Below are 26,692 nucleotides of genomic sequence, written 5' to 3' on the forward strand. Positions count from 1 at the left end.
CCTCACCAGTGCTGAGCAGTGGGGAATGTTCATCTTCCCTTCACATGCTGGCAATATTATTCTTAATGCAATCCAGGAGGCTGTTCAGCTTCTTTGGTTACGAGGGCACATTGCTGGTTTATGGTCAGCTGCTTGTTCTTGAGTTCAAGTCCTTTCTCTACCAAGCTGCTCTCCAGCCAGTTGGCTCTCAGCATGTACTGGTGCATGGAGTACTCCCTATGTGCATGCCTTTGCATTTCTCTTTGTTGAATATAATGAAGTTCCTCTCTGTCCAGCTTTGCAGGTCACTTTGAAGTGTGGCATATCATCTGTTACATTCGCAGCTACTCCTGGTTCTGTATCATCTGTGAACTTGCTGAGAGTCCACTGTTTCCATCATTCTGGTCAATAATGAAGATGTTAAACAGTACTGGCCCCAGGGTCAACCCCTGGGGTGCTACTAACTTGCCTCCAACTTTGTGCCATTCGTCACAATCCTGTGGATTCAGCTAGTTTTCAGTCCTCTTTACACTTACTTAACCCATACTTACGTGTCAGGATCAGGTCTATATGTAAGGATGTTATGGGAGACAGTATCAAAAGCCTTGCTAAAGTGGACAGGAACATCTGCTCTTCTGTCATCTTCCAAGCAAATCCCCTGATTATAGAAGACTCTCAGGTTGGTTAAGCATGATTTCCTGTTTGGAAGTCCGTGCTCACAATTCGCAGTCACCTTCTTTCCTCATATCTGGTAATCGTTTCTGGGATTATTTGCTTCAACACCTTCCCAGGGATTTAGGTGAGGCTGACCAGTCTGTCAGTAGATTTTCTTTCTTGAAGATTAGTGACACTTTCTCTCTTTCAGTTCTCAGGAAGGTGTCCCAGTTGTCAGGACCTTTCAAGATGACCAAAAATGCCCTGTCCAGAGGTCAGGCAGCTCCTTTAGCACTCATGGGTACAACCTGTTAGGCCCCATAGACATGTATGTCCAGTTTAAGTGTTCCAGAGATTCCCTGTTGTCTTGGGGACCTGGGATTCCTAAACACAGGTCTTACTAGCAAACACTGAGGTAAAGAAGGTGCTGAGTATACCTTGACCTTTTCTATGTTTGTTGTCATCAGGGGGCCCACTATATTTAGCGTGGATCTTCTGATAATCCCAGGCCCTTTGCACACCTACCCCATCCACAGTTCCTTATTTGTTTGTTGAGGAATCTGTCCAACAATTTTACCTAAAAGTCTATGAACATTTATATATATATCTCTACACAAAAATGAATAGTAATGGAACAATCACAGATTCCAAACATACACATAAGGCCTAGAAAAGCTGTATTGCCATTATGCAATAACCATTGGGAACTTAAATGGAGCATTTAATATCATGAGTAGTGGAACTGGACATCGTGGCACAGGTACTTATGTGCCATGGTTTCAGCAGGGATGGAGTTCAGTTTTTTTGCTAGCAGCTGGTGTAGTGCTATGTTTTGGGATGAGAAACACTGATGATAGCATACTCATGTTTTTGGTTGTTGCTAAGACAGTAAAGGCCTCTTCTGCTCTTCATACCGCCTCACCAGCAAGCAGGCTGGGAGGGCACAAGAAGTTGGGAAGGGATAGAATCATAGAATTGTCCAGGTTGGAAGAGACCCTCGGGATCATCGAGTCCAACCATCTACCGTACTCTACAAAGTTCTCCCCTATATCATGTCCCCCAACACCACATCTAAATGTCTCTTAAACACATCCAGGGATGGTGACTCAACCACCTCCCTGGGCAGCCTATTCCAATGCCCGACCACTCTTTCTGTGAAAGATTCTTTCCTAATGTTCAGTCTAAACCTACCCTGTTGGAGCTTGAAGCCATTCCCTCTTGTTCTGTCATTAGTTACCTGTGCGAAGAGACCAGCACCAACCTCTCTACAGTGTCCTTTCAAGTAGTTGTAGAGAGTGATGAGGTCTCCCCTCAGCCTCCTCTTCCTCATACTAAACAGTCCCAGCTCCTTCGACCGCTCTTCCTATGATTTGTTTTCCAGGCCCTTCACGAGCTTCGTTGCCCTCCTCTGCACTCGCTCCAGCACCTCGATATCTCTCTTGTATTGAGGTGCCCAAAACTGGACACAATACTCGAGGTGTGGCCTCACCAGTGCTGAGTACAGGGGGACAATCACCTCCCTACTCCTGCTGGTCACGCTATTTCTAATATAAGCCAGGATGCTGTTGGCTTTCTTGGCTACCTGGGCACACTGCCGGCTCATATTCAGCCGCTTGTCAATTAGAACCCCCAGGTCTCTTTCTTCCGGGCCGCTTTCCAGCCACACTTCCCCAAGCCTGTAGCGCTGCTTGGGGTTATTGTGGCCCAAGTGCAGAACCTGGCACTTGCCCTTGTTGAAACTTATACCATTGATTTTGGCCCAATGATCCAATCTATCTAGGTCGCTCTGTAGAGCTTCCCTATCCTCCTGGGAATCAACACTCCTGCTTAACTTGGTGTCATCTGCAAACTTGCTGATGATACACCCTATGTCCTTGTCGAGATCATCAATAAAGACGTTAAACAGAAATGGTCCTAACACTGAGCCCTGAGGCACACCACTTGTGACCAGCTGCCAGCTGGAATTAAATCCATTGAGCGCCACTCTTTGAGACCTTCCAGTCAGCCATTGCTTGATCTAGCAGATCGTATGCTCATCCAGGCCATGTGAAGCCAGTTTTTCCATGAGAATTGTATGGGGGACAGTATCGAATGCTTTTCGAAAGTCCAGATATACAATATCAACAGCCTTTCCCTCGTCCAATAATCTGGTTATCTTGTCATAGAAGGAGATCAGGTTCGTCTGGCAGGACCTGCCTTCTATAGACCCATGCTGACTAGGCCTGATCCCCTGGTTGCCCGTTATGTGGGTTTTGATGGCACTCAAGATGACCTGCTCCATGACCTTCCCTGGTATCAAGGTTAGACTGACGGGTCTATAGTTTCCTGGATCCCCCTTTTTGCCTTTCTTGTAGATGGGTGTTACATTTGCCACCCTCCAGTCCATTGGGACCTCCCCAGTTAGCCAGGACAGCTGACTCCAGCTGGCCAAAGGGCTTTTCATACCAGATGATGTCATGCTTTTTATGTAAAGCTGGGGGAAGAAGAAAGAAGGGGAGGACATTCGGAGTTACAGTGTTTATCTTCCCAAGTAACCATTACATGTAATGGGGCCCTGATTTCCTGGAGACGGCTGAACACCTGGGTGCTGATGGGAAGCAGTGAATGAATTCCATGTTTTGCTTTGCTTGTGTGCATGGTTTTTGCTCTACCTATAAAACTGTCTCTTCCAACCCATGAGTTTTTCCTTATTTTTACTGTTCTGATTCTCTCCCCCATCTGAATTGTGGGGAGTGAGCAAGCGGCTGTGTGGTTCTGGCAGTCAGATGGGGTTAAACCGTGGCAGATAAAATTTGTCTGAAGAGAATTGGTCAATACAAGGAATGAAGACATTCCAAAATGAGCAACTGCCATCTAAACGCCAAGTTAATTTAGACTTTTTCTCTCTGTAAGTCACCATGTACTTTCTTATATTCAGGCATTCATGGTGAGATGAGATTAATCCTGTTCTGAGCAGGAGCTTCTCTGGATGCTAAGCTCTTTCATTAAAGTAGTACTATCATGTACATTCAAACTGTGACAATCCATTCATTATTAACTTTCTAGGCTAGAAATGAGGTTTTGGCCTTGTTTGCAGGCAATTCTCATTTGCGTTTGGTTCGATATGAAGCATTCTATGGGAATTGTCTTTGTATCTTTGCATTTACTATTTTATGGTGGCTACCTTCAGATCTTTCCCTTTCTTGGCTTTGTTTTGTTGTTAGTTTTTTTTTTATTATTATTTTTGTTTGTTTGTTTTGGTTGGTTTTAAAGCACCTTAAAAGTTTATTTATTGATTCACTTAGTATTATTTTTATTATTGTACAGAGTACTTACCATGTTTCTGTGTTTTCAAGACTCTTTCTTCGCTGTTCTTTGTTTTCTGGAAGGCCTTTCCATCCTGAGAGTATCCCTGGGAGTTTTTGTTATGAAGGGGGCCTCTTCTCATGTCTTTTTTTTTTTGAATTGAGGTTCTCACTTAATTCAACTGGGTACACAGATTGGTCTTCTATAACTGTGTCATGATGAGTATGTGTGCTGCATCTATGCTCAGAATTGTAATATAATGTAAAATCTGGAAAGATGCTTTTACTCTCTTCTAGTAAGAATCACTTGTTTGTAGCCCTGCCTCTTCATAGCATAACAGATCTTATTGACTCGTCCAGGCCCCTGGAATAATGTCTTGAGCAGACTCTTTTCATTGTTCTGCGTCTTGCAATTAGTCTACAAACACATGGAGAGGTGGACTGAGCTTAGCTTTCTTTTTCATCTATGAAGCCTTTGGGGTTCCATCTTTGTGGATCTTCAACTAGCTCTTCTTACCTGGTTCTTTATGGGCATTTGGTCAAGTGGGTTGACATTTGCAAGTTTGAACCTGGATTTGGAAACTGGATGCCCATTTAGCATTGTGATAGTGGCAGCCACAAACTTAATGGAGTTCAAGAAGGGAGTAGTTGTAGTAATTGGAGGTGGTGCCCCTCCCCTGTTGGAACCAGTGGCTCTCCTGCAGGACCATGGACAGATCCGCGTGTGGCAGTGCCACTGCTGCATCTCGGTGCTGTCGCTGCTGGGTGTGTGGAAGCCATCTTCCTTGGCCGCCTTTTACTCCATCTCCTCGGTGGATTTCATGCCGTAGGGTAAAGTCTTGCAGCTGACCTACTATGGTAAATAGATTATCAGGATCTGACAATGTGACTTGCTATTCTCTCAGGCCAGTGCTGTCCCCTTATCTTGGGTACTAAGTTTATGTTTGCTTTTCTAATGTTCATCTCCTTTACAGATCCCACTCTAAGGATGGAAAGATAGTCCCTGTGTCCAAATCTCTGCTTCCAGAGTCTGGTACCATGAACTATAATACATTGTTTTGTAAATGCATCAAGCATTATGCCTACTACTGACGTTAAAAAAAAAAAACACAGTAATATCCTGGCTGGCTTGGGTGTGTATCCACAATGTGGATTTGTAGGCTTGGGAGTTGGAAGTGTGTATGTTTTGGTTTGTTTGTTTTGTTTTTAAAGGCCTTAACAATTCATATTTGATTATGATGGTTTTGATAGTAAGGTCTTCAACATATCCTGGGAAATAGGTTTTATTGGTTTTGGGTGGTTTTTTAGTGCTATATATAGTAATAAAATCTTTGCATACTTGAAAAGTTGTCTTGTGTCTTTGTCATTATAGTGGCTTGTGTAATAGAACCACATAAAGTTGAATAACAAGCACAGCTCATACTGTCCCATTTTGTACCCGTGGATTTGTATTTTTACGATAAATCAGATGGGTGTGGAATATTCTGAAAAAATCTTGAAAATATTGTCTTTTTTTCTGCTTACATGCAATGCAAAATAAAAGAACCACTATGTTGTTCAATGCAACCTAGGAGAATTTGGTCAAATTATCAATATAATGTGCTGTCTTCATGTGGGAAGATTTTGTAAGTTACCTTTAAGACAAGCCTGTTTAAAATCAAATCTCTAGTCATGTTTGCTGAGGATCATAATTGTCTTATTGGGTATGTTTTAGCCTTTGTTTCATTCTGTCTAGATAATGTGTGTTTGCAGTTTGTTGCAACTACAGTTCAGCCTAAGTTATAATTAATGTTTAAATGGAAGGGACCAGTAATAATTTTCATATTGCAATATTTTAAATCAGATTGAGGTATTTTCCACTTAATATCTTTTGAAATATGCACACTGTTACATGCATCTGCTTTAATTTCAAAACATTCTTTTGGCTGATAGTGACTTAGAGTGAATATATTGAAGTGTACATCACAACATAGTTCTGGTTTTTGGGAGTAGACTTCTGTAGAAATGATTTTTTACAATATCACATTTAATTCTCTAGCCTAATGATTTTAACATATTTATAATTTGATATTTTTATAATAAAAGTTGATAAACAGTTGTTCATCAGCTTATTTCAGGAGCTCTTGTTTCAAAGGCAAAGAAATGTGTTTGAAAAACAGTCCTCACTTTAAAAGGGTGTATTGAGTAAGTCAGGATACAAGTTCATGCAGCTGTTAAATGTGAAAGCACCAAGTGTGAAGATGCAATGAAATGCTCTTGATACATACGCTAGACATGAATTCTAACAGCTCAGCTGCTTCTAAGGGCATGATTGTGAAAGTTCTAACAAGCATTTTGAATGGTAATATTGAAAAGATTGTTTGCATATTTCTGAAAAAGTTATCCAACTGTTTTATGATGTGGGAGAAAATAGAGTTGCTGCTGAAAGCTTTGCAATAGCAGAATAGAGGCTGATTGATCATAAATGGGATGTAAACAAAGTAGTGCATATGAGAAGATAAATAGTGAAAGTGATAGTAAATTTGGTCCTGTTTTGATTTTTATGTTGTTTGTTAACTGAATTAATGCATTTGGAGACGTAGCCAACATTATGTTCTGTTAGGTTTTATTCTGATTGTGGCTGTTTCTCTGCTGACCTGGACAACACCCTTTGACAGTAACCATAGAAGCTGACAAATTAATTAATTGCTTGTGGTAAATGTGACTTAGTGTAAGGTTTTGCTCTTAGGATGCCTAAAGATAAATTGTCATTAGACACTTTTCTTTATGATTTTTTGTGTGTATTTTTTCACTGGTAAATGTTCCCCTGCTTTTATTCAGCATTATATTTCGACTCTTAGTGCTGAAATATTTTTCTTCTAATTTCAGTATGATAAAATGATAGAACCAGAAAATTCCAGGGCGAGATCTGGCAATTGCAGCTGAATCTCTCAGACTATAAAAGCTGATAAAGTTTTCACAGTGCGCTAATTGTCATCTAGAAGCTTTTATTTTCTTGAAAGTTGACCTTTGAAATATCCAGGATAATGCCCAATTGTCATAATTCTACTCAGCTGTGATTATGTATGTCTAGATTGTTTTGCAACCTGAAGGTTTAAAAAAAAAAGACGACGGAGGTGGGTGGGTGAAATAAAAGTACAGCTATAAGAAGGTTCAATTGAAGATTTCTATCTGTTTATGGCTAACCTAAGTAAAAGGAAAGCTTATATTAGGAATTCTGTTGTATTGAAGGGTCTGGCTCTGTTTTGGGATTTAATTTCTTTAAAGGATTTAGTGTACTTACATGAAATAGAAATGTAGTCCTGCTTATCATGGGTAATGTATAACTCAAGATTTTTTATTTTTTTTTTTTAATCTCACTTTTTGTATGATAAGGTGAAGAAATGAAGAAGGGTGATATTTCTTGTATATATTTGACAGAGTAATATAACCACAATTTTATTAGATAACCATAATTTTTTAGACAAATGATGTATAGCCTGATCATTATTAAAGCTATTGTATGTCTAATGTGGCAGAGGAATTAGTCTTTTAAGAGCAACTAGCTGAGCAGAGATTTTTAGCTTTGGTAAAGCATAACCATTTATTACTAGCCATCATTTGTCACAATGGTAGTTGATCTTCCTCTGTAGTTCCATATATACAGCTGTGGCATTTGTTGGAACATACCAGCTTTGTAAAGTTATTTTATAGTATTTGCTTGCTCCTGCTGTAACTCATAGCGGAAAATAAAATGTTTACTCTGGCTCAAATACTGGATATCTTTTAGGAAAAACTTAGTCTGAAAGTTACTTTCTAAATGCCCGTATCCCAAAAGGAAAAATGCTGGAGGCAACCAAAAGAGAATGAATGTCTACCATGACCTAGTATGTGGTACAGAAATGATGAATTCCATCTATTTTATAAGTTTCATCTAGATACGGGAGTAATATTGCTTATGTCAGTAGGATTGCAGTGCTATGACAGAAAAGCATGTTTTTACCAATTGTTACCTCCATGCAACTGAATTAATTTTTATTTTGAGAGTTCTGTGTTTTCTAGCATTAATTACAGGAGTTGTTTTATTTAACCAGCTATATAAAAAAAAAAAAGTATGTTGTGCTTCAGCACTTTGAGGTTGAGATAATATACATGTGATTTTTTTGTAATAAGATTGATAAAAATCCATGCTTCTGCATACTTTGCAAAAACTTTTTGCTGTGGTGGTAGCGCCAGTGAACCAATTTAGATATCTTTTTAGGGGTGTCTTTCAAGAAAACAATGTGATAATCAGTGTAGTTAAAAGTAATTTTAATAGTTGAAATGGCAGCAGGGGAATTTACTCCTAATAAATATTCTACTGAGCTCAGGTTTGGCTTGTTTCTGAAAGGTATGGATAGTAGCAACACAAGTGTCTCTAGGTGTGTGAGTACATCTTTATGGTATTTTGCCACCTTCCATCTTGTCTAAAGGCTGTATGCAGAGAATTACATGTAATGAAAAGGGCTTTTTTTTTTTTTTTTTTTTTTTTTTAAATAACTCTTTTATAAATTTCTGGAGAAAATGCAGTAAAAAAAAGAGAGTAAATTGAAGTAAAACAGCTCTAAACAATAAGGCAGTGTAGGGAGAGGGGAGGAAATGTTGCAAGTTTTTCCTAGGTTCAGTTTTGCTCGTAGTGTATTTAGACTAATACACACTGAAGACTTGCAAGGTGCAAAAAATGGGGAAAAATATACTCTGCAAATATGCTGAAATTTGTCTGAAGTGTACTGGAATTTGAGAATATCTTTGTATCCCATGACATGGGTAAAGTCGTGTCAAAGCTGCTACCTTCAGGCTGTCACTATTGATTCTTGATAAGATTTTAGCTTAGTTAAGTTATGCTTCAGATTTTCTGTAGACGCACATTGGAGTTGTATGCTTACTAATATTCAGCAAATTATTCAACTGCTATGACTATTTTGACTTTTCCATACAGATCTGCTTAACGTGTGCTTGTTGATTTTTCATTTTTTGCTTTGTAGTCATACTGATATACAAACCAATACATGTATTTCTATATGAATATAAAACTTCATGTTACTTAGGTAAAAGAAGACATAATTCTATATTTTGATTTTTAAATAGATTCACTGCTTTTGAGTTATGTTAGAAATAAGTCCTAGAGGAATCTAGGTATAGCGGTTTATCTAGGAATAGAGGTATAACACAGGCAAGCAGTATTATACCTAAGGAAGGTCCTTGCATAACTAGCTTTATAATATTAATGAGTGTAGTGAGATTTTTTTTTGTTGTTTGTTTGTTTGTTTTTTTAAAAAAAACTTTAAAAAATCTTGGACTAACAGAAAGAGTAGGGGAGTTAAGAAACGACTCTCCAAGGTACAGAAAATAAGGAAGGAGACCTTGATGCTTTGAGAAGCTCAGCCTGTATTTGTTCATTCAGTTTTCCTGCCAGAGATTGTTTGCAGTTTGTCCTCTCTGTTTGAATGTACAGTGCTTTTATGACTGTGAATTAATGGGTATGTGTTGTAGATAATTCAAAGTGTCTTTGCATGCTACTGCAGAAGAGAGAAGCTTCTGTCTCACCTTTTCCGCAGAGGTGTACTGGCACCCACGGTCCTTTTAGAGAGGTAGTCGTTCTTGGGAGTGCTCTTCTATCACTTTTCAGTTTTCTAGTTAGATAGTTCACTTTAAATCAAACCTGGAAATTGTGGCTTAAGTAGAGCTGCAGTTGTGGTAACAGCTGGAGGAATTTAAGTGCTGTAGCCATTCACAGATTTGAAGTATCTCCATAATCTTCCGTTGTCAGAGGCATACTTTGTCATAACAGAAGCCGGTGTCCAAAGTTCTAGTGTGGGTCATTGGACCATGCAGCCTCATCCAGACTGAGGTGCAGAAAAACAGACTTCCTGTATTCACTGCATTGTAAGGAAACCTAGATAAATCCGAGAGATGTTACCAACAATGGCTGGAACTGCTTTTAAGTAATGCCCCCTAGTGTGCAAATGAAGATTATCTTAAATACATTATTTCACTTGTCAGGAAAACAAACAGTTCTCTGTTGATGGATGTAGTTAATTGATGTAGCGTTTGTATGTTCTGTTGAAACAACCCAAATCTTAGAAATGTGCTAGCATTTGCTGTTTATGCATATGACCAACAATTAGGAATGTTTTCCCTTCAAAAACTGCAAGGAAGAAAAAGGGTCAAAATAAATACAGATGCCAAAGTAAACAGCTGTTGGTACACTTAAAAGAAAATTATAGCCAATCAAGACACTATCACAGAATCGCAGAATGATATGGGGTTGGAAGGGACCTCTGGAGATCATCTAGTCCAACCCCTGTGCCAGAGCAGGTCCACCTAGAGCAGGTTGCACAGGTATGTGTCCAGGTGGGTTTTGAATGTCTCCAGACACAGAGACTCCACCACCTCCCTGGGCAGCCTATTCCAGTGCTCTGCCACCCTCAAAGTGAAGAAGTTCCTCCTCATGTTTAGATGGAACTTCCTATGTTAAAGTTCGTGTCCTCTCAACTGCATTTCCATGGCGACCTAAACACTGCAGTGCTCAGAGCCACCAAGAAAGTATTTTGTTGCCTGTGGGTTTTTTCCTGGCTTAGTTTTTTTTCTGCCTTGGTTAAGTCAGCATGTGGCAGAGTCCAAGAACTGGAGACAGCACAAGGGAAGTGGTGGGAGCAGCTAAAGACGTAGAGCATGGAAGAACAGATCCCAGATGGAAACCTGGTGTTTGTGGTGGTGTTTCGTTATTGCAGTTATCCTTATTTAATAGGGGCCTAATATCTTGTTTCCCTACCTGTCTATTGTTTGATTTAGTATTGCAGCCTAGATCTTTTTATAGGGATATGCCAGCTGGCTGACTTTCTTCAAAAGGATTTTCAAGTCACCCCTGCAATTGTTTCTTACAGATATCCTACAAATAGGGCTTAGAAGACTTGTTACCTGATTCGGACATCTTCTCGGGCCTTTCTGCACTGTAAATATTAGAAAGAAACATAGCATTTTAACTTCCTGGTGGTCTTTGCCTGGAATATAGTCTCCAGTGTGGCAATATTTAATCATTATCCTTACAGTTATTCATTTTCATTATTTCCCTGCTTCTGAAGAGACATTTGTAGGGTTGCAGTGCACTTCAGCTGTGCTTAGCAGAATCTTTCCCAGTCTCCTTCAAATACTGAACAGTAACCAATACTGTAGTTTGGTTTTTCATTCATAATAAAGCCTTCAGAAAACTGTATAATCTTCACTCTTTCCTAACTTGAAATTAGGCTGACTGTGTGCTACTACTTCTCTATTATGTCCAGCACATCCGATGTCTATACAGGAAAGAAAAAAATATCTATTTTATTTCTTGTGTTGCAGGATGCTCACTGGACATTTTAACTACAAACATCACAGTCTTGGTAAATGTTAAACTTTATAATCTTAATAATTCAAGCTATGGCAATTTGTGATCTGTATTCATTTAGTTGCTTGTGTAGTTTCAGATTTTGAAGTGTTTTTCGAGAACCGAAACAGGGACTGCAGCAGTGTAACAGAATTAGATTAATTTTTGAAGAAGAAAGAAGTTCAACAAACCCTAATCTTCTTCAGATTTTTTTTTTTTCTTTTTAATGGCTGGGTCTTACCCTGCAAGAAATAAAGTTCTCCAGCTAGTCAATTCCTTTCTGTCGTGTCAAACTGCTCAATTCTGAAATCGGTAACGAGACATGTGATTCAATGAAATCAATGAGATTTATGTTCAGTAATTAATACTTCCAATACAGTTTGTACTGAAAATTCCTGCTTATTTCTAGATTAGGTAGTAAATTGAAAATGTTAGGACAGGCAGTTGAGGAAGGCACAATATCATGCTGATGAGGGAAGAAAAGGCAGTGTTTTAAAACTGTTGATATTCTTTATGGCCTTTTCTTGCTATATATGTGTACATTTGAATTAGAATTTTAGCAAATACAAAGAGATTGTAATAAGAGGAGGTGAAAGCCTTTACATTTAACGTTTCCTAATCCTTCTCTAGAAGTCTTTCCCTATTAGTGTTGTGGAGTTGTGGAGTATTTGTTACTTATCCATGAGATATGGTGAACCAATTTTGCACTGAAACCTGACATGAGTAGGACTACTCACAGTACATAATTCAGTATTGTGTGTGTCTTCGCAGGGACAGATTTTAGGTTTCCAAAACATTTGGAAGTCATAGAAGAGCTTTTGAAGCTTTCTGTTGCTTTTCTTACTCTGTGGGTTCCAAGTAGTGTCTGTTAACTGTGTCTTACATGTCATGTTTCTGATTCATTTCTGACTCTATACTTTTATAATACTGTTTTATATGCTGTATTTGAGAGGATATGATTTTGTCTGGTCTGCCGTGTTCAGCCAAAAAAAAAAAAAAACATTTTGATGCTTTAGAAATAGAATTATAAAGTTATGGTTGGCTGTCAATAAGGATATACTCAGCTGCCAGGTAGTCTGAGAGTAATGGAGTAGTCTTTCCATTATGCAAGTGTTAAGTATGTGTTTTGGTTTTCTTAGAAGTTACAGTACTAGACTGAATTTTGTGTGTGAATTGAAATAAAGTATCCTATCAGTGATGGAAAAAAGGTGCTAGTTAGCTTTATCTCATTGCTTTGGATTCATAAAGTACAGAATCTAGGTCTGAGGAACTAAGTTGAATGTACTTTTTATTCTTGTTTTTCAGAGGCCCAGAAGACACAATAAATGATTGTAAAATCCTTTTTATAGAGGAAATGTACAAGATTGAAAAGCCAGGAGCATATCCATTGACATTTGGGGATGGAGATTTCAAAAGTATGCTTTTTTTATTATTTGAAGTACAAATTGAATGATGTTTCTTTAAAAAAGTAGAAGGATCAGCATGCAGAAGTAATAATAATTGTTTTGTGTGTTCAGGAAAGTAATAATGTAGAATCCTTTTTAGATTTCTGTTCTAAAAGTATATTTACAGTAAGGTGGCTCTATTACAATCGGAAACTGGTAACATCTTAGTGCTATTAGTCATAAGCAAGTAAAAAGGGGAACAGCTGGTAACATTCTAAATGAACTGTGCTGAATAACTTCACAGTCTCAGTTAAGTTCCTAGACAGGTATCCAGGTCAGCAAAACTGCTATTGCAACTGACATGCCATTTAAACTTTTAATAAATTAATAAATGCCAAAGATAGAATCAATCTGTAATGATGCATTTTAACCCTGTCATTATGTGGAATTAAAAAAAGAGAAAGATAGGGAACTTTGTGTCAAAGCTGCTTGTACCATGCAAAAAAAAAAAAAAAAAAGGATAATTAATGTATGGATTATTATTTGTCCCTGCGTGTCCTTCTAAAAAAGTAACTCTGTCATACCTCCTTATCCTCCCCACAACCACAAGAAAAAGTTAGTGGCAGCTTGTCTAAAAAGTAGTGTGACATTTTATTCTCCATGTAAAAATATGTTTAAGTTAGGAGCAATAAGTGTTTGTGATAGCAACACTGAGAGATTGGACTGCTAATGGGTATTAGGTGTTATATATTAAACTCCTGACTCCAAAGCAATTTTTCAGAACCTTCTTATGTAGCTTTCAGTGCACAAGAATAGTTAGCTTCCTGTTTATTTACTGTCATCTAAAAAATCACAGCTTTTCAGAGGAGCAAATACCATTTGCTGTGGTATTCTTAAAAGTAAAATGTGAATTTCGTCAATTAAGTTCTCACAATTCATTTTTCATTACTTGTGATTTACTTTCCTCAGATTACTCAAAAAAAATGAACCATCCATTCTCTTTGTTTTTTCTGGGTCACATTAAAGGATTTTTGCAATATCTTAACACATTTTTAGTTTTAAAAACTGTAGTATGAGAAATTAAAAAATCTACAGATACTGCTTTGTATTTGCATACCTACTTATTTTGCAAGTTTAATTGTTCATGAACTTTTAAAAGGGCATATAAATTTATTAAAGTTCATTTAGTTCTTCCCTGCACCTATTGTGTTGTGAATTAATTTTAAAAATTATGTGTGTTAAGGAAATGAATGTTTACTGTATTGCTGACTATACAAAATTATCTACAGTGGCAACATTTGATGTGACATGACTTGATTTATCATAGAATTATGGAAGCATTTAGGTTGGAAAAGATCCTAAGATCGAGTCTAATGGTAAACCTATCGCTGCCAGGTTGACTATTAAACTGTGTCCCTAAGTGCCACATCTACAGATCTTTTAAATATCTCCAGGGGTGGTGATTCAACCAATTCCTTGGGCAGCCTATTCCAATGCTTGACAACTCTTCTGGTGAAGAAGTTTTTCCTAATATCCAATCTAAACCTCCCCTGGCACAAGTTGAAGTAATTTCCTCTTGTCCTATTACTTGTTACTTGGGAAAAGAGACGGACCCCCACCTCTCTACACCCTCCTTTCAGGCAGTTGTAGAGAGCGATAAGGTCTCCCCTCAGCCTCCTTTTCTCCAGGCTGAACAACCCCAGTTCCCTCAGCTGCTCCTCATAAGACTTGTGCTCTAGACCCTTCACCAGCTTTGTTGCCCTTCTCTGAACCCGCTCCAACACCTCAATGTCTTTCTTGTACTGAGGGGCCCAAAGCTGAACAAAGTGTTTGAGCTGCAGCCTCTACTCTGTATTTTCTACACTGATTGGCACCTCTATTGTTTCAAAGTCAAGCTCTTTAAATTACAGCTTTTTCCCTCCTGTTTTGACAGCTATTTCCTTATTTGTAACCTCTTTGCTTAAACTACTCACATATTGCCATCTGTGTAGAGATGTCTGTTTTGTTTCATTCTGTTCCTGGTCCCATTTTTATTCATTTCAGGATATCATTTACAAACCTTCATAAATAAATGTAACACAGACATATAATCTTTAAAATTGTAACCCTTAAAACTTAATTATCTGGCAATTTAGCCTTATTTCTTGTTTTGAACTGCTCTCTTTCCTGATGCCAACTTTCTCACCACATTGCCCTTTTCATTTCTTCTGTTCATGTGATTCTGATCTTTTGGTAAGCTGTCTTGCCTTTGTTCACTTACGCACAGTGCACATCAGTTGAGCTGTATGCCGTAAGCAGTATACCCTTTACAGCTGGACTGAACTTACATCCCTATTTATACTTTGTATTTAAAATTTTAAAACATATATACATATACCTATAAATACACGCAGCTACCTTAGCTTATATGCTATGAAAAGCTGCAGACTTTTGTTAGAACAACGGTGGATGAAATTGAAAGAATTAATTGGCCTTAAATACTCTATGGGATTGTTGTAAGCACAATCAGAAAATACCCTGGCTGTATTTTTGTCTATATTAAGCTACTGTCCATGTCCTTTCCAAAAGATAGAAAGCCTGCTTTGAAAATAGTCAAACATAACATGTTCACACTATAAACAACAATATATGGCCATATGTTAGTTAGGTTTTATGTGTATAAATTATATAAAAATGTGTATGACATCAATAAACATTTAGCATTTACAGTTACAAATAAGGTAGCTATTTTCAGATTATTTAATGAAAATCTAAATTCTGCAGCCCAGGAAAAAAGTAGAACTAATTCTACCAGAAAAAGTAGAAAACTCAGAAGTGACACACTTGCAAATGTATTGCAAATATTTATATGCAAAATGGAATTTTGCATATATTACTTTTACATATATTACTTCCATCAGAATACAAATTTGTGCTATAAACATGAGGTAACTCTTCCCACCTAAGAAGAGAGAATATGAAATGATACATGCAACTAAACTATAGTGTTGGTAGGGGTGAACAGACAGGCTTGTCTTTGCGTGACCAATAGCGCAGATATAATCAGTGCATTTGACTTACAGTATAGTTAAAGCAGAAATGTGAAAAATTAAAGTTATGTCATGAAAATGACAGTTTGTAGTTTGTTTGTGTACTGAAGAAAGTTGAAAACTCCAGGTATTGTTTAACTGAATCCCCTCCCTCAATTTGCTGGCCATACTTCTTTTTATGCAGCCCAGGGTATGATTGGCTTTCTGAGCTGCCAGTGCACATTGCCAGCTCATAACTAATTTTTTTTAACCATTGATAACCAAGCAATGACTATCTGTGTCATTGATGAAGGTATTAAATAGTATGGTTCCCAGTATGGACTTTTGAGGGACACTGCTTGTTACTGGTTTCCACTTGGATATTGAGCCATTGAATGCAGACCATCCGCTTGTTGGATGTGGTCATCCAGCCGAGTCCTTATCCACCTAATAGTTCATCCATCAGACCCATATCTCTCCAATTTAGCAGCAAGAATATTGTGGGGGACTGTATCAAAGGCTTTATGGGAGTCCAGGTAGATGACCTCTGTAGTTCTTCCCTTGTCCACTGATGCATTCGGTCCATTGTAGAGGGCCATTCTACAGGCGTGATTTGCCCTTGGTGAAGCCATGTTGGCTGTCTTTAATTACCTCCCTGTCTTCTATATACTTCAGTGTGTCTTCCAGGAGTCTCTGTTCTGTGGTCTTACTGAGCACTGAGGTGAAGCTGACTGGTCAGTAATTCCCAGGGTTTTCCTTTTGCCTTTTTTAAAGAAGGGTTCAATATTCCTTTTCCTCTAGTCACTGGGGCCTTTCCCTGACTGCCATGACTTTTCAGATATGATGGAGAGTGGCTTAGCAGCTACATCAGACAATTCCCTCAGGACTCTGGGATGCATCTTGTCAGGTCCCATAGACTTAAGTATGTTCGGGTTCCTCAGGTGGTCACGAACCTGATCTTCTCTTACAGTGGGAGGGGCTTTGCTCCCCTAGTCACTGCATTGAAATTCAGGGACTTGAGAGATGTGGGAAGAGTGAAAACTGAGGCAAAAAAATTCCTGCCTTCCTCAGTCTTCCCCATGTCGATTCTCAATAGTTCTGTCTCATTTATGGGGGCAGTGAGGTGGATAGGGGATGGGTACATTTTCTTTAGTCTTCCTTTTCTGAGCAAGGTACCTGTAGAAGCCATTACTATTCTTTGCATCCCATGCCAAATCCAGCTTCAGCTGTGCCTTAGCTTTCCCACTCCCATCCCTACGCATCCAGGCAGCATCCCTTTATTCTTCCCAAGATGTGTGTCCCTGCTTCCTGCCTGTGTATTTCCCTACTTATGCTTCAGTTTGACCAGGAGGTCCTTACTCAGCTATGCTGGTGTCCCGCCCTCCTTGCCTGATTGCTTACACATGGGAACTGAGATCTCTCATGTTCTAAGAAAAATGTCCTTAAAGAGCTGCCAGCTCTGTTCTTCTACTTTATCCCCAGAGGGCGGTTTTCCAGGAGGTCCCATGCTGTAATAACCTAAACAAATGGAAGTTCACTCTCCTGAAATTCAAGATCTTGACTTTACTCTTCACCTGGCCCATATCCCTCAAGACTGTGAATTCCATGAGGGCATGATAACTTCAACCCAGGCTGCCACTGATCTTGCCCTCTGTAATTAGTTCATCTGTGTTGGTAAGCAACCAGTCCAGTAATGCTTCTCCTCTGGTTAGGCTGTATATCACTTGGATTAAGAAATTATCCTCAATGCTCTCCAAGAGCCTCCTGGACTGCTTACAGCTTGCTGTGCTGCTTTTCCAGCAGATGTCAGGGTGACTGAAGTTCCCCAGCTGGATCAGAGCCTGCAAGTGTGATACTTCCTGTAGTTGAAGTAAGAACACTTCATCAACAGGGTCCTCTTGCTTGGGTGGCAGGTGGTAAGCACCAACCATGATGTTTCCTTTGTCGGCTTGGCCTCTAATTTTTACCCATAAGCTCTTAACCTGTTCATCACTGTTTTTCAAAGACAGCTCTGTGCAATCAGTCCATCAGATGTGTGCAACTTTCCCACCCCTCCTTGAGTTGCAGCACTCCAGTCGTGGGATTCATTCCACCTGTCTCAGTGATAGTGATTAGATCATGGCTTTCCATCTGCGGAATCGCTTCTAATTCCTCCTGTTTGTTATGCATGCTACATGCATTGGTGTAGTGACATTTCAGTTGGGGTATTGACCATGTCACCTTTTTAGAGGAAAAAGCTGTAATTCCTTTGAGACATTTCACAGGTGTTTCCCTGCTGGTTCCTAATACATCAGCAGCCCCTGACTCTTGTTACGCAAAACTCCTTCCCCTTCCCTCTCTAAGTCTAGTTGCTTCCACCTTTGAAGATAAAAGTATTCTTCAAGGTCCTCCAGAAAGACTGCAGATATACACAGCACTTGGCATTCCAGTCCCCCTTTCTTACAAGACTTTGAGTCTGAAGTTTCTCTCACAGAGATTATACACTGCTATACACTTTCAAATTTTCTGTAAAGTCTGTTCAGTTGGGAGGGCAATTTTTTCCTCAGCAGGAAGGGGCTGGATTTCTACAAACCTTTAGCCTTTCCTTTACTTCTCAGTATGCTTAGGGAAAGTGTAAAGGTATCCTTAACTCCTCTGGATGCATCAGGGATCCACCTCATCTTTCTGTTGAAGAATTAACTGCTGAGAGAAATACTTACTTTGATTGCTTATGTTATCCAAGCAAACTAACTTACCAGGCTATATAGCCACTGAAGGCAGCGACTTACATAATGACTCATGGTGAAGAAAAGTTGAAAAATAAAGTCAAGAGAGTATGTAAGCTGGTCCTTGAATATTGTTCTCTCATGCTAGGTGCAGAAACCTGGGGTAGTTGTGTTTGGGGTTTGACAAATTCTAGTCTCCCCTAAAAAGGTATCAGGCAGCAGTATGAAAAAAAAATAATCTGTGTTTTCCTAAGGGTTAAATCTTTCATTGGATCAGGCAGTGCTTTCTTAAATATTATGATCTGTTGCTTGTGCCCTTCTCTTGTTGTGTAATGTTCTGTCTGCTTAGCAGTTGTGGAAGGATATGATGTTTATGCTATCTCTGAAGGGCTGTAGGGGGATTTGGGGGAGTAGTTTGGTTTCATTTTTGTAGTGGGACTGCTCTTCAAGTTCATTATTAATGAACTTGCTTGTGACATCATGGACGTACTCAGTAAGGTTTTGTCCCAGACAATGAAAGTGTTATTTTTTGTACGACTAATGCCTTTTGGGTACTTTTGGCAAGGATTATGATAAGGATAAGTTTATCTGTCCTTATCACACTGTCCTTCTAGGCCAATTGCCCTTTTGAATAGGCATTATCAAACGGTTCTGGTAGTTTGCCCTGCGGACTTATAAGAACATTTCTTCCAAGTGTTGATATTCCAGCTGTTTTGGTTTCTGAACTTTTATAAGCTGTGCTTATTTTTTTTCTTCCAGAATGGTACTCGAAAGAACATTTTCTGGCCCATTCTAAACTTTAAGAAAAATGTTTTATCTCAGGTTTCTAGATTCTTCGGCTTCCTACTTCCAACACCACACTCTCAAATAGTCTTCCTTGTCTTCTGATTCAAAGCCAATTACTTCCTTCAGATAAAATACTATTTCCAGAGACATTTGGAAGTACTTTATTAATTATTGTATTAGACTAGTTTAAGCTCAAATTCATTTCCGTGGCATTTCTGGATGACTTTTGCACAGAACATATACATGAGGGTTTTTTTTAATTTTAATGTTGGAATTCTTTGGGCTGTTATCAAGTTCTCTTCTGAAGTCTTCTCTTATTTCTCTGGACCTTCTACTTGTTTCACAGATTTCTCCTGTAAATGTTTATGTTGACACAAGTATTCAGTGTTTCTTCCCTTTCTTCTTTCATATCTAGTTTAGGCTACTAAATGTTTTGTTTTTGTTTTACTTCTTGCTTGTATAAAAGCATTTTTTTCTCCAATTGAGGAGCCAATGCCAATGATTTTGTTTCATGGGCCTGAATTTCCAAGTGAGCTGAAACAGAAAGTTAATGTTTCTTTGTGTGTAAACTAAACTGCTGCTGTGAAACAACTGGTGTTTTGGGGTTGTCTGTGGTGTCAGACTCCTAATTCTTTTATCCAACCGTAAATTTAATTTCAAGGGAAGAGAGCTGTTCCAGATTGTAGTTTCATTTTCATTTGACTGTTACTAGTTACCTGATGGGAATTGCTGCATGGCTTCTAAGAAGACTCCAGCTAGAGATTGTGAAAGGCCCCATCTGTAGGGAGAGTGTGCAGGTGGCATGTTGGGAACAGGAGGGGAGAAAATAAGAGACGATGCTGATAGTCATTTTCTTTGCTGCTTGTTTATATAGCAGAAAAAAATCCCTTTATCCTAGATAGTCAAATATTTCATTGTAGGAGAAAAGCATTTTCAAGAGGGCAGTGTTCATGTGCAGAAATAATTTTTTTTCTGTAGATATAGTAATGCACTTTTCTAAGATACATGGCATTTGACTTTTTCTTTGTTTTTGACAGGAAAAAGTGGCCCTGAATGCAAGCACTGTAGGGCTGATCCAGATAAGGAGTGCCGGTTTTGTTCATGTTATTTGTGTGGTGGAAAACAGGATGCTCACATGCAACTCCTGTGTGATGAATGTAATATGGCTTATCATATATACTGCCTGAACCCTCCCTTAAGCAAGATACCAGAAGATGAGGACTGGTAAATATACAAGGATGATTTACTTATCTATATTGCGATTCTATACATCATACTGTTTTGTTACTTGCACCTCATGAGAGACAATGCTGAAGAACTTTTTTACTTCTGCTGTGTTTTTCATCCATCTACTTAATATAAACCTTATGTTTTTTGTCAAGGTAATTCTTTTAAATCCATTCACAAAGGATTAGTAGTAAGCTTTAATGACCATTGTGGAGTTTCCAAACTGGTATGTTCATTTTATTCATTATGATCTTCTGCGACACTATCTGATCTGTTTGCATTTATGAACAGTGGTTGTTCCCCAGCCTTTTATTTTTGTTCAAGCTTCACTGCTTGAACTGTTCTCTTACACTCACCCTTCTCTTTCCCTTCATCCTGTGTCCCTGTTGCTGCCCCTGTGCCCTTCATGTATCTATTGTTGCCTCTACTCCATTCATTTCTCCTACTGTGGGAGGACCACCACCTTGTTACCTGTCATTTCTACTGTCCCTGATTCTGCCAGTAGGAAAACCAAGCTAACCGGCATTGTTAAATCAAGATAATTGTATTTTGAAGTGAATCTGTGTGGACCCATTAGAAGCCCATTAAATTACCTTGGGTTCTGTACCATTTTTTGTCTTTTTAGTGATCTACAATTTACACTGTTCATATTTATCACCTGCCTGTGACTTACATGGGAAGCTAATCCTCTTTATAAATGAGTAATAAATAGGACTTTATTCTAATAAAGTTTTACATTACATGGACATCAATAAATGTCTAAGATGTCTATGGATACATTTTATGGAATCTCTTTGGACCTTGTGATTAAATTTTACGTAAAAATCTGTGCGAATGCTTTGGAAGTTTTAACATTCTCTGGAAATAAATAGTCTCCTATACCATAGTGGATGCCATAGTAGGTTTGTTTATTGGTCAATGCTTAATGGTCTGCCTGTTTTCTGGAGCATTGTGTTTTTTCTGAACTCCTTCTGTGTTTATGCCAATGTGTGATTAGTGATTGAGCCCATTGACATTGATAGCTGTTTCTCAGTGTGTACATTTGGCCACAGGGCCACAGGGATACTGTTGTTGAAAGTTGATCTTTTCCAATGAAATTTCTGCACTGGGAAGAGTTGCATTCACTGTTTTTGGAGGAATTGCTGGTTTGAAACACTATCTAAAAAATATTTTCATTACCTGCTAGAAACACATATGGGTAATTGGAACTAAAACCAGCATTTATTTTAATATTGTCTATGTGCTTTCCACTTCTTACATGTGCAAAATTATTACAGTGCTTATTCATCAGTGTTTATTACACAGTGTGTTAGCCTGAACTATCCCCAAGTCTTCTACAGTCAAGGCAGACTGGTCTTCTGTGCATGACATCTTGCTTCCTACTACTTGTCAACATAAGTGAGTTGATGTTACATGCTGAAACCATTCCCAGCACACAAGTGGTTTATTACTGACTGCAATCCATAAGCAATATTTTTACCTGATTGCACCTGACCTTTGGTATAGCAGATGAGAAGTTTTTTGACTTCCTTCATGCAGAATATTCAGTGAGACCATCTGTTTGGAAGTACACATCTATTCTGTCTGTCCATTCTTCAGTTGCCTGTTACTCTCAGAACCAGCTCTAACTCAGCATTCCAGCAACGGAGAAGTCCCAACTGTTTTCCACTACTAGTCACAGAAAGGTTTCTGATAAATAAAATATATATGCTTCAATTCAGTGACCCTGTCCCACAAGACCTTCAAATCCTTCTTACACCCTGAAAATAATTTATTCTCTCTGGTTTCTTCTACACCCTCAAATGCACAGAAGGTTTGATAGGCATGTCAGGATACTGATACTTAGGTCTCATCAGCCATCAGTGTCTCTTTGGTTTAGCTAGTGTGCTAAGATTATCTTAGCTTGCTGGCTGCTTCAGATGTTTTTCAGATTAGGTGTTAGTGTTCTAGTCTTCACTGGTGCTCATTCTGTTTCAAAAGCTTCTTATGAAATGTGAGTTGTCCTACTTCTATTTCAGAGGGATACAGAGAAAGAGAAAAGAACAGATATTTTTTCAAAAGTTGCCCTTACTGCCCAGACTCCCTACCCTCTTCCATTAATATCACTATAACTGCACTGCATAGGTCCCCAGGGCTGTTTTCCTCCATACAGAAGATTCAGTGCTCTGTAGACAACCACAAAAGAATTAAATTGGCTGAAAACGTGGTCTTTAGAGTCCTCCAGGTCATATGTTAAGTGCACTCTTAGACCCTTCTGCTTACATTTCAGACCAAAAAATTGTGTATTTCCACATGTAGAAGAAGTTTAATTCATATAATTAAAATGTCTTGGAAAATGGCTGTCAAGCTTTTTAGTTTGTTTCTGCTTGCTGTGTAGTCATAGGAGCATTAAGATTTATTCATGGCTTGTGACAGTTAATTTTGAGATACTTAGTGGTGCCAGCCCTGTGCAGTCTTAATGCTTGGTTGTATGTAGGCGGGCAGTTGTGCTGGGCAAAGCAGTGTCTCCCACCAAAGAGGAGGCCTGTGTTCTTTCATCTTCTTGCATACTAGCAAAGGGTCATGGCTGTCTGATTCTTAACTTCCTGAGAGATTTTATTTGCGTTAGAAGTGGAAAAATTTCCATTTATTATTTCTATAGTATAAAATTTGGCAAACTCTCTGCAGAGGTTAAGCCTGCAGTTTGAGAAAGGGTTGTAAGTTTCTCTTGCGGAGATTAAGCCAGTCTATATGCAAACAGTATTTAATATTCCATACAAAACTCAGTTTAAAAGATACTAAGGTGATATGGTTACTCTGTTATTCCCTGTCAAGAAGCAGGGAATGCTTTAGTTAATTCACCTTGTGAATTTGCACTATGTCGTGTTCCTTCTTTTAACTGGTCATTGCGTACTTTTTTTTTTCTTAAACAACCATAGTATTATTCAAAATCTTACTTTTAGACAGTTTCAGCATCTTGTATTATTTTTAATTTCTTTTGATCTACATAGCTTCATTGTCATAATGGTTCAACACCTTTATTGACATAGTGAAATCTGTTCTTATGGACATTAATCATTAATTCTTCTATTCATATCCACATACAAAAGTTAATAAGTGCAAAACAGTAGTAGTAGTAGTAGTGGTAGTTATCTAAACTAGGTTATCAATGTTAGCGTAGATCAGGCTTCCTCTGCTAGTGGCATATGGGCCAAACCCAGCCCATGTGAGCCAGAAACATGGACAATTGCCTTTGCATTGGCATTCCTGGAGTGGGATAAAAATGTTGTTAGAAGCAGCAAAAGTACCAGTGTACTCCCTTTCGCTCTCTGCTGTAGTCACTGCATACTACTATCTCCTACTTTCCTACCAGGATGGCTTTTTGTTAGCTGGAATGAGTCTCAGTGCAATGTTCCAAGTGGCTTCAGTGTTGTGGAGTGAGTGAGTGTGTGCATGCATGCGTGTGTGTGTATGTGTGTCTGTGTCTACACACATTATATGGTAGCTTGGCTCTGTTTGACATTCAGCTGTCTGCAGTGAAATTTATTGCACTAGAAGTAGAAAATAAGGGTAGAGTGGGCAGGACATAGAAATAGACCATGAGTACTGCTTAGCAGTGTACTCCAGTCTCGGCTATCTTCTCCTTTACATGATCTAAATGAAAGAGGACAGAATGAAGAGAGAATACAGAAGACATGGGGACCTCTCACATACCATGTGAGGAAGAATAGTTAAACGTTTTGCCTCTCGCACTCTACCTGCAAACAGATTGAAGTGCCCTTTTTTATAAGTTGACAGTATTTGTTCATGTTGTGTTCATATTTTAAGCCATGGGCTTCAGCTGCTTAAGACTGGTATATGTTTGCTAGCTTGAAGTATTCAGTTAAGACAAACAAATTGACACTATTTTGGCTACAAGAAATGTATTGCCATTATGATGAAGTAATTGAGAATTTACTAAAACCTTTTTTTAGGTATTGTCCTTCCTGCAAAAACGATTCTAATGAAGTTGTAAAGGCTGGAGAAAAGCTCAAACAGAGTAAAAAGAAAGCAAAGATGCCATCTGCCAGTACTGAAAGCCAGAGAGACTGGGGCAAGGTATAGTGTATTTAAGAAATAGCTATTACTCTAATTGTTCATGTACGTGCTAAATCTATAATTCTACTTATATACGCACAACACAAAATTCAGTACTGGGTTGCACAGACAATAAGACAATGCTTAATCCTGCCCACTGTCTACTAGCAGCTAAAGCAGTGGAAGAATTATTAACGCGACTAGACGTAAAAACAAAGAAAAACAACCCCTGATCCCTCCCCCAAATCCTTAAATACATTATTACTTAATTAACATTCCTTTTAACAATTGTTAACATATTTTAAAGTATGTTTGTTATAATGATCAGATTTCCTTATATCTGCAATGAATTTGCAAGTCGTCTTCAATATTATACTACTAATTAATTTTGTCTAATGTATTTCTAGGGTATGGCCTGTGTTGGTCGCACTAAGGAATGCACTATTGTTCCTTCAAATCATTATGGACCTATACCTGGTGTTCCTGTTGGGACAACCTGGAAATTCAGAGTTCAGGTATGTTCTTTCAGTGTTAGTTGTAGTTGAAGTAAGAATAATAATGAATGGGTTGGGCACTAAAATAAATTTGCATTGATAATTGCCATTTTCACCAGGACTAAACAAAGCAAATATACTATGATTCTAATATTGGAAGTGATGCTGATAGTAGCAAAGGTTGAAGTATACTAATTTTGCAATACAACGTAATAAGAAGTCTGTTGTCATTAGCATAAACAAATTGTACATGTTAAAATTCCAAGTGGAAGAGTTAGTGAAAAGAGTCAAGTATTTTCTAAAGGGTACTTCACATGAACTGATTATCCCAATTAAGAGATGGAGAATGCAGATTTTTAAAATGTTAGATGATATCACTGTAAATTCACTCCCTGATGGTGTTTTTGGCTATACATAACGGATGTCCATATCTTCTTTTAGGCTGATGAACAACTTAAACCAGTGTAAGCTTGTACTGCTGCTAAAATTAGCTATTCAGCCTTTGCTGTTTGTGTGCTTTCTCGCACTGTCTCATTTTTTTATTGGAACTATTTCTTGGGCTCTATGGTAAACTAGATTGGTAAAAAAACTGGCAGGAAAATAATCCCATCTCAGGTAGGAAGGGAGTTAATCCGTTTCACATTTTGGTTAAATAAGCACAGTGCCAATACTGAGAGGGGCAGGAAAAAAACAAAGCAGGGAGGATGGCACAACCTCATTTCGTTCAAGTACTGATTTTTTGTGGTTTTGAAGTGTCCAGCAAACAGCCTAGTTACTTCCTTTTTCTCCAGGCTTATCCGATAGCACTGGTTTTTTTGTTTCATCTTTGAGCTTTTCTATTATTGTTTTTAGTCGGGGAAATACTTCTTTATTTTTAAAATCAGTTGGTTCTTTTTTCTCTTACACGCGTAAAGGATTGTATTTGAATGTTTTCCATCGTGTTTGGAAGACTAGAAACAGGATTTTTTAAACTGCTTAAGGAAGGGCAAGCCAAGAATCAAAAGCCTTTTCTGATTTGTTTTCTGAACGTTTCATCGTGACGATGCTTTCTCATGAGAAGACAGATGTTTTATTCTTCCATTAGTAGAAAGAACACTTCCTCTCTGATGGTTGCATCTTCCAGTGAAGAATTCTGGATTTGGAAGTTTTAAGGGTGATAAGGATAGCAGCAGACATTTTCCCCTTAGCAATAGTTTTCAGTTTGTCTCCTTGGTAGAAATAACAGTGAAGCAGTCGAAATCTAAACTTGTTCTTTTGATCCTTTCTCCCCTTGATGTCCATTGTCAACACTACTATCAATATGAGCCTAAGATGAAGAAAATTAAATTTGTAATGTAAAATTATGCTGTTCATCACACCAGGTATTTTATAAAAACTGGCTTGCTTAACAGGGAAAAATTCAATTTTGATTCTTTGGGATATTTCACTGACCTCTCCTGTCTTTGGAGAACTTATTTTTGTGAACAGAATTAAAATAAATAGTTACGGTTTTGTTGGTTTCCAGATTAAGCAAAGTCTCATAAGTAAGAGGAGTTTCTAAAATCCCTTACGCAAATGCAAAATCAAGTTTTATTTTCAGTGCTTCAACAATAATTGAAATTATTAGTTCATCGTTTTTTTAGGAACTGCATTGATGACACCAAAGCTAATAGTTTTCAGATCTTTCTAGTGCTGGTAGGACAAAGGAACCAAATTAGAGTGCTGCTTTTATCAGAAAATTAAGCAGAGAA

General features: G+C 38.3%; 1 protein-coding gene across 2 annotated transcripts in view; it reads left to right on the top strand.

Annotated features, from left to right (window-relative positions):
• The window catches only part of UHRF2 (ubiquitin like with PHD and ring finger domains 2), an 87,387-nt gene that overhangs the window by 43,888 nt on the left and 16,807 nt on the right, over nucleotides 1–26,692 (top strand). For both annotated transcript variants that reach the window (XM_074166101.1, XM_074166102.1), the window contains exons 5-8: nucleotides 12,607–12,716; nucleotides 20,223–20,409; nucleotides 24,366–24,489; nucleotides 24,876–24,983. In XM_074166101.1, coding sequence (XP_074022202.1) covers nucleotides 12,607–12,716; nucleotides 20,223–20,409; nucleotides 24,366–24,489; nucleotides 24,876–24,983 — 529 coding nt within the window. The remainder of the gene's footprint in view (nucleotides 1–12,606; nucleotides 12,717–20,222; nucleotides 20,410–24,365; nucleotides 24,490–24,875; nucleotides 24,984–26,692) is intronic.

The sequence above is a fragment of the Numenius arquata genome, chromosome Z (genome assembly GCF_964106895.1).
Source record: "Numenius arquata chromosome Z, bNumArq3.hap1.1, whole genome shotgun sequence".
In the NCBI taxonomy this organism is placed as follows: domain Eukaryota; kingdom Metazoa; phylum Chordata; class Aves; order Charadriiformes; family Scolopacidae; genus Numenius; species Numenius arquata.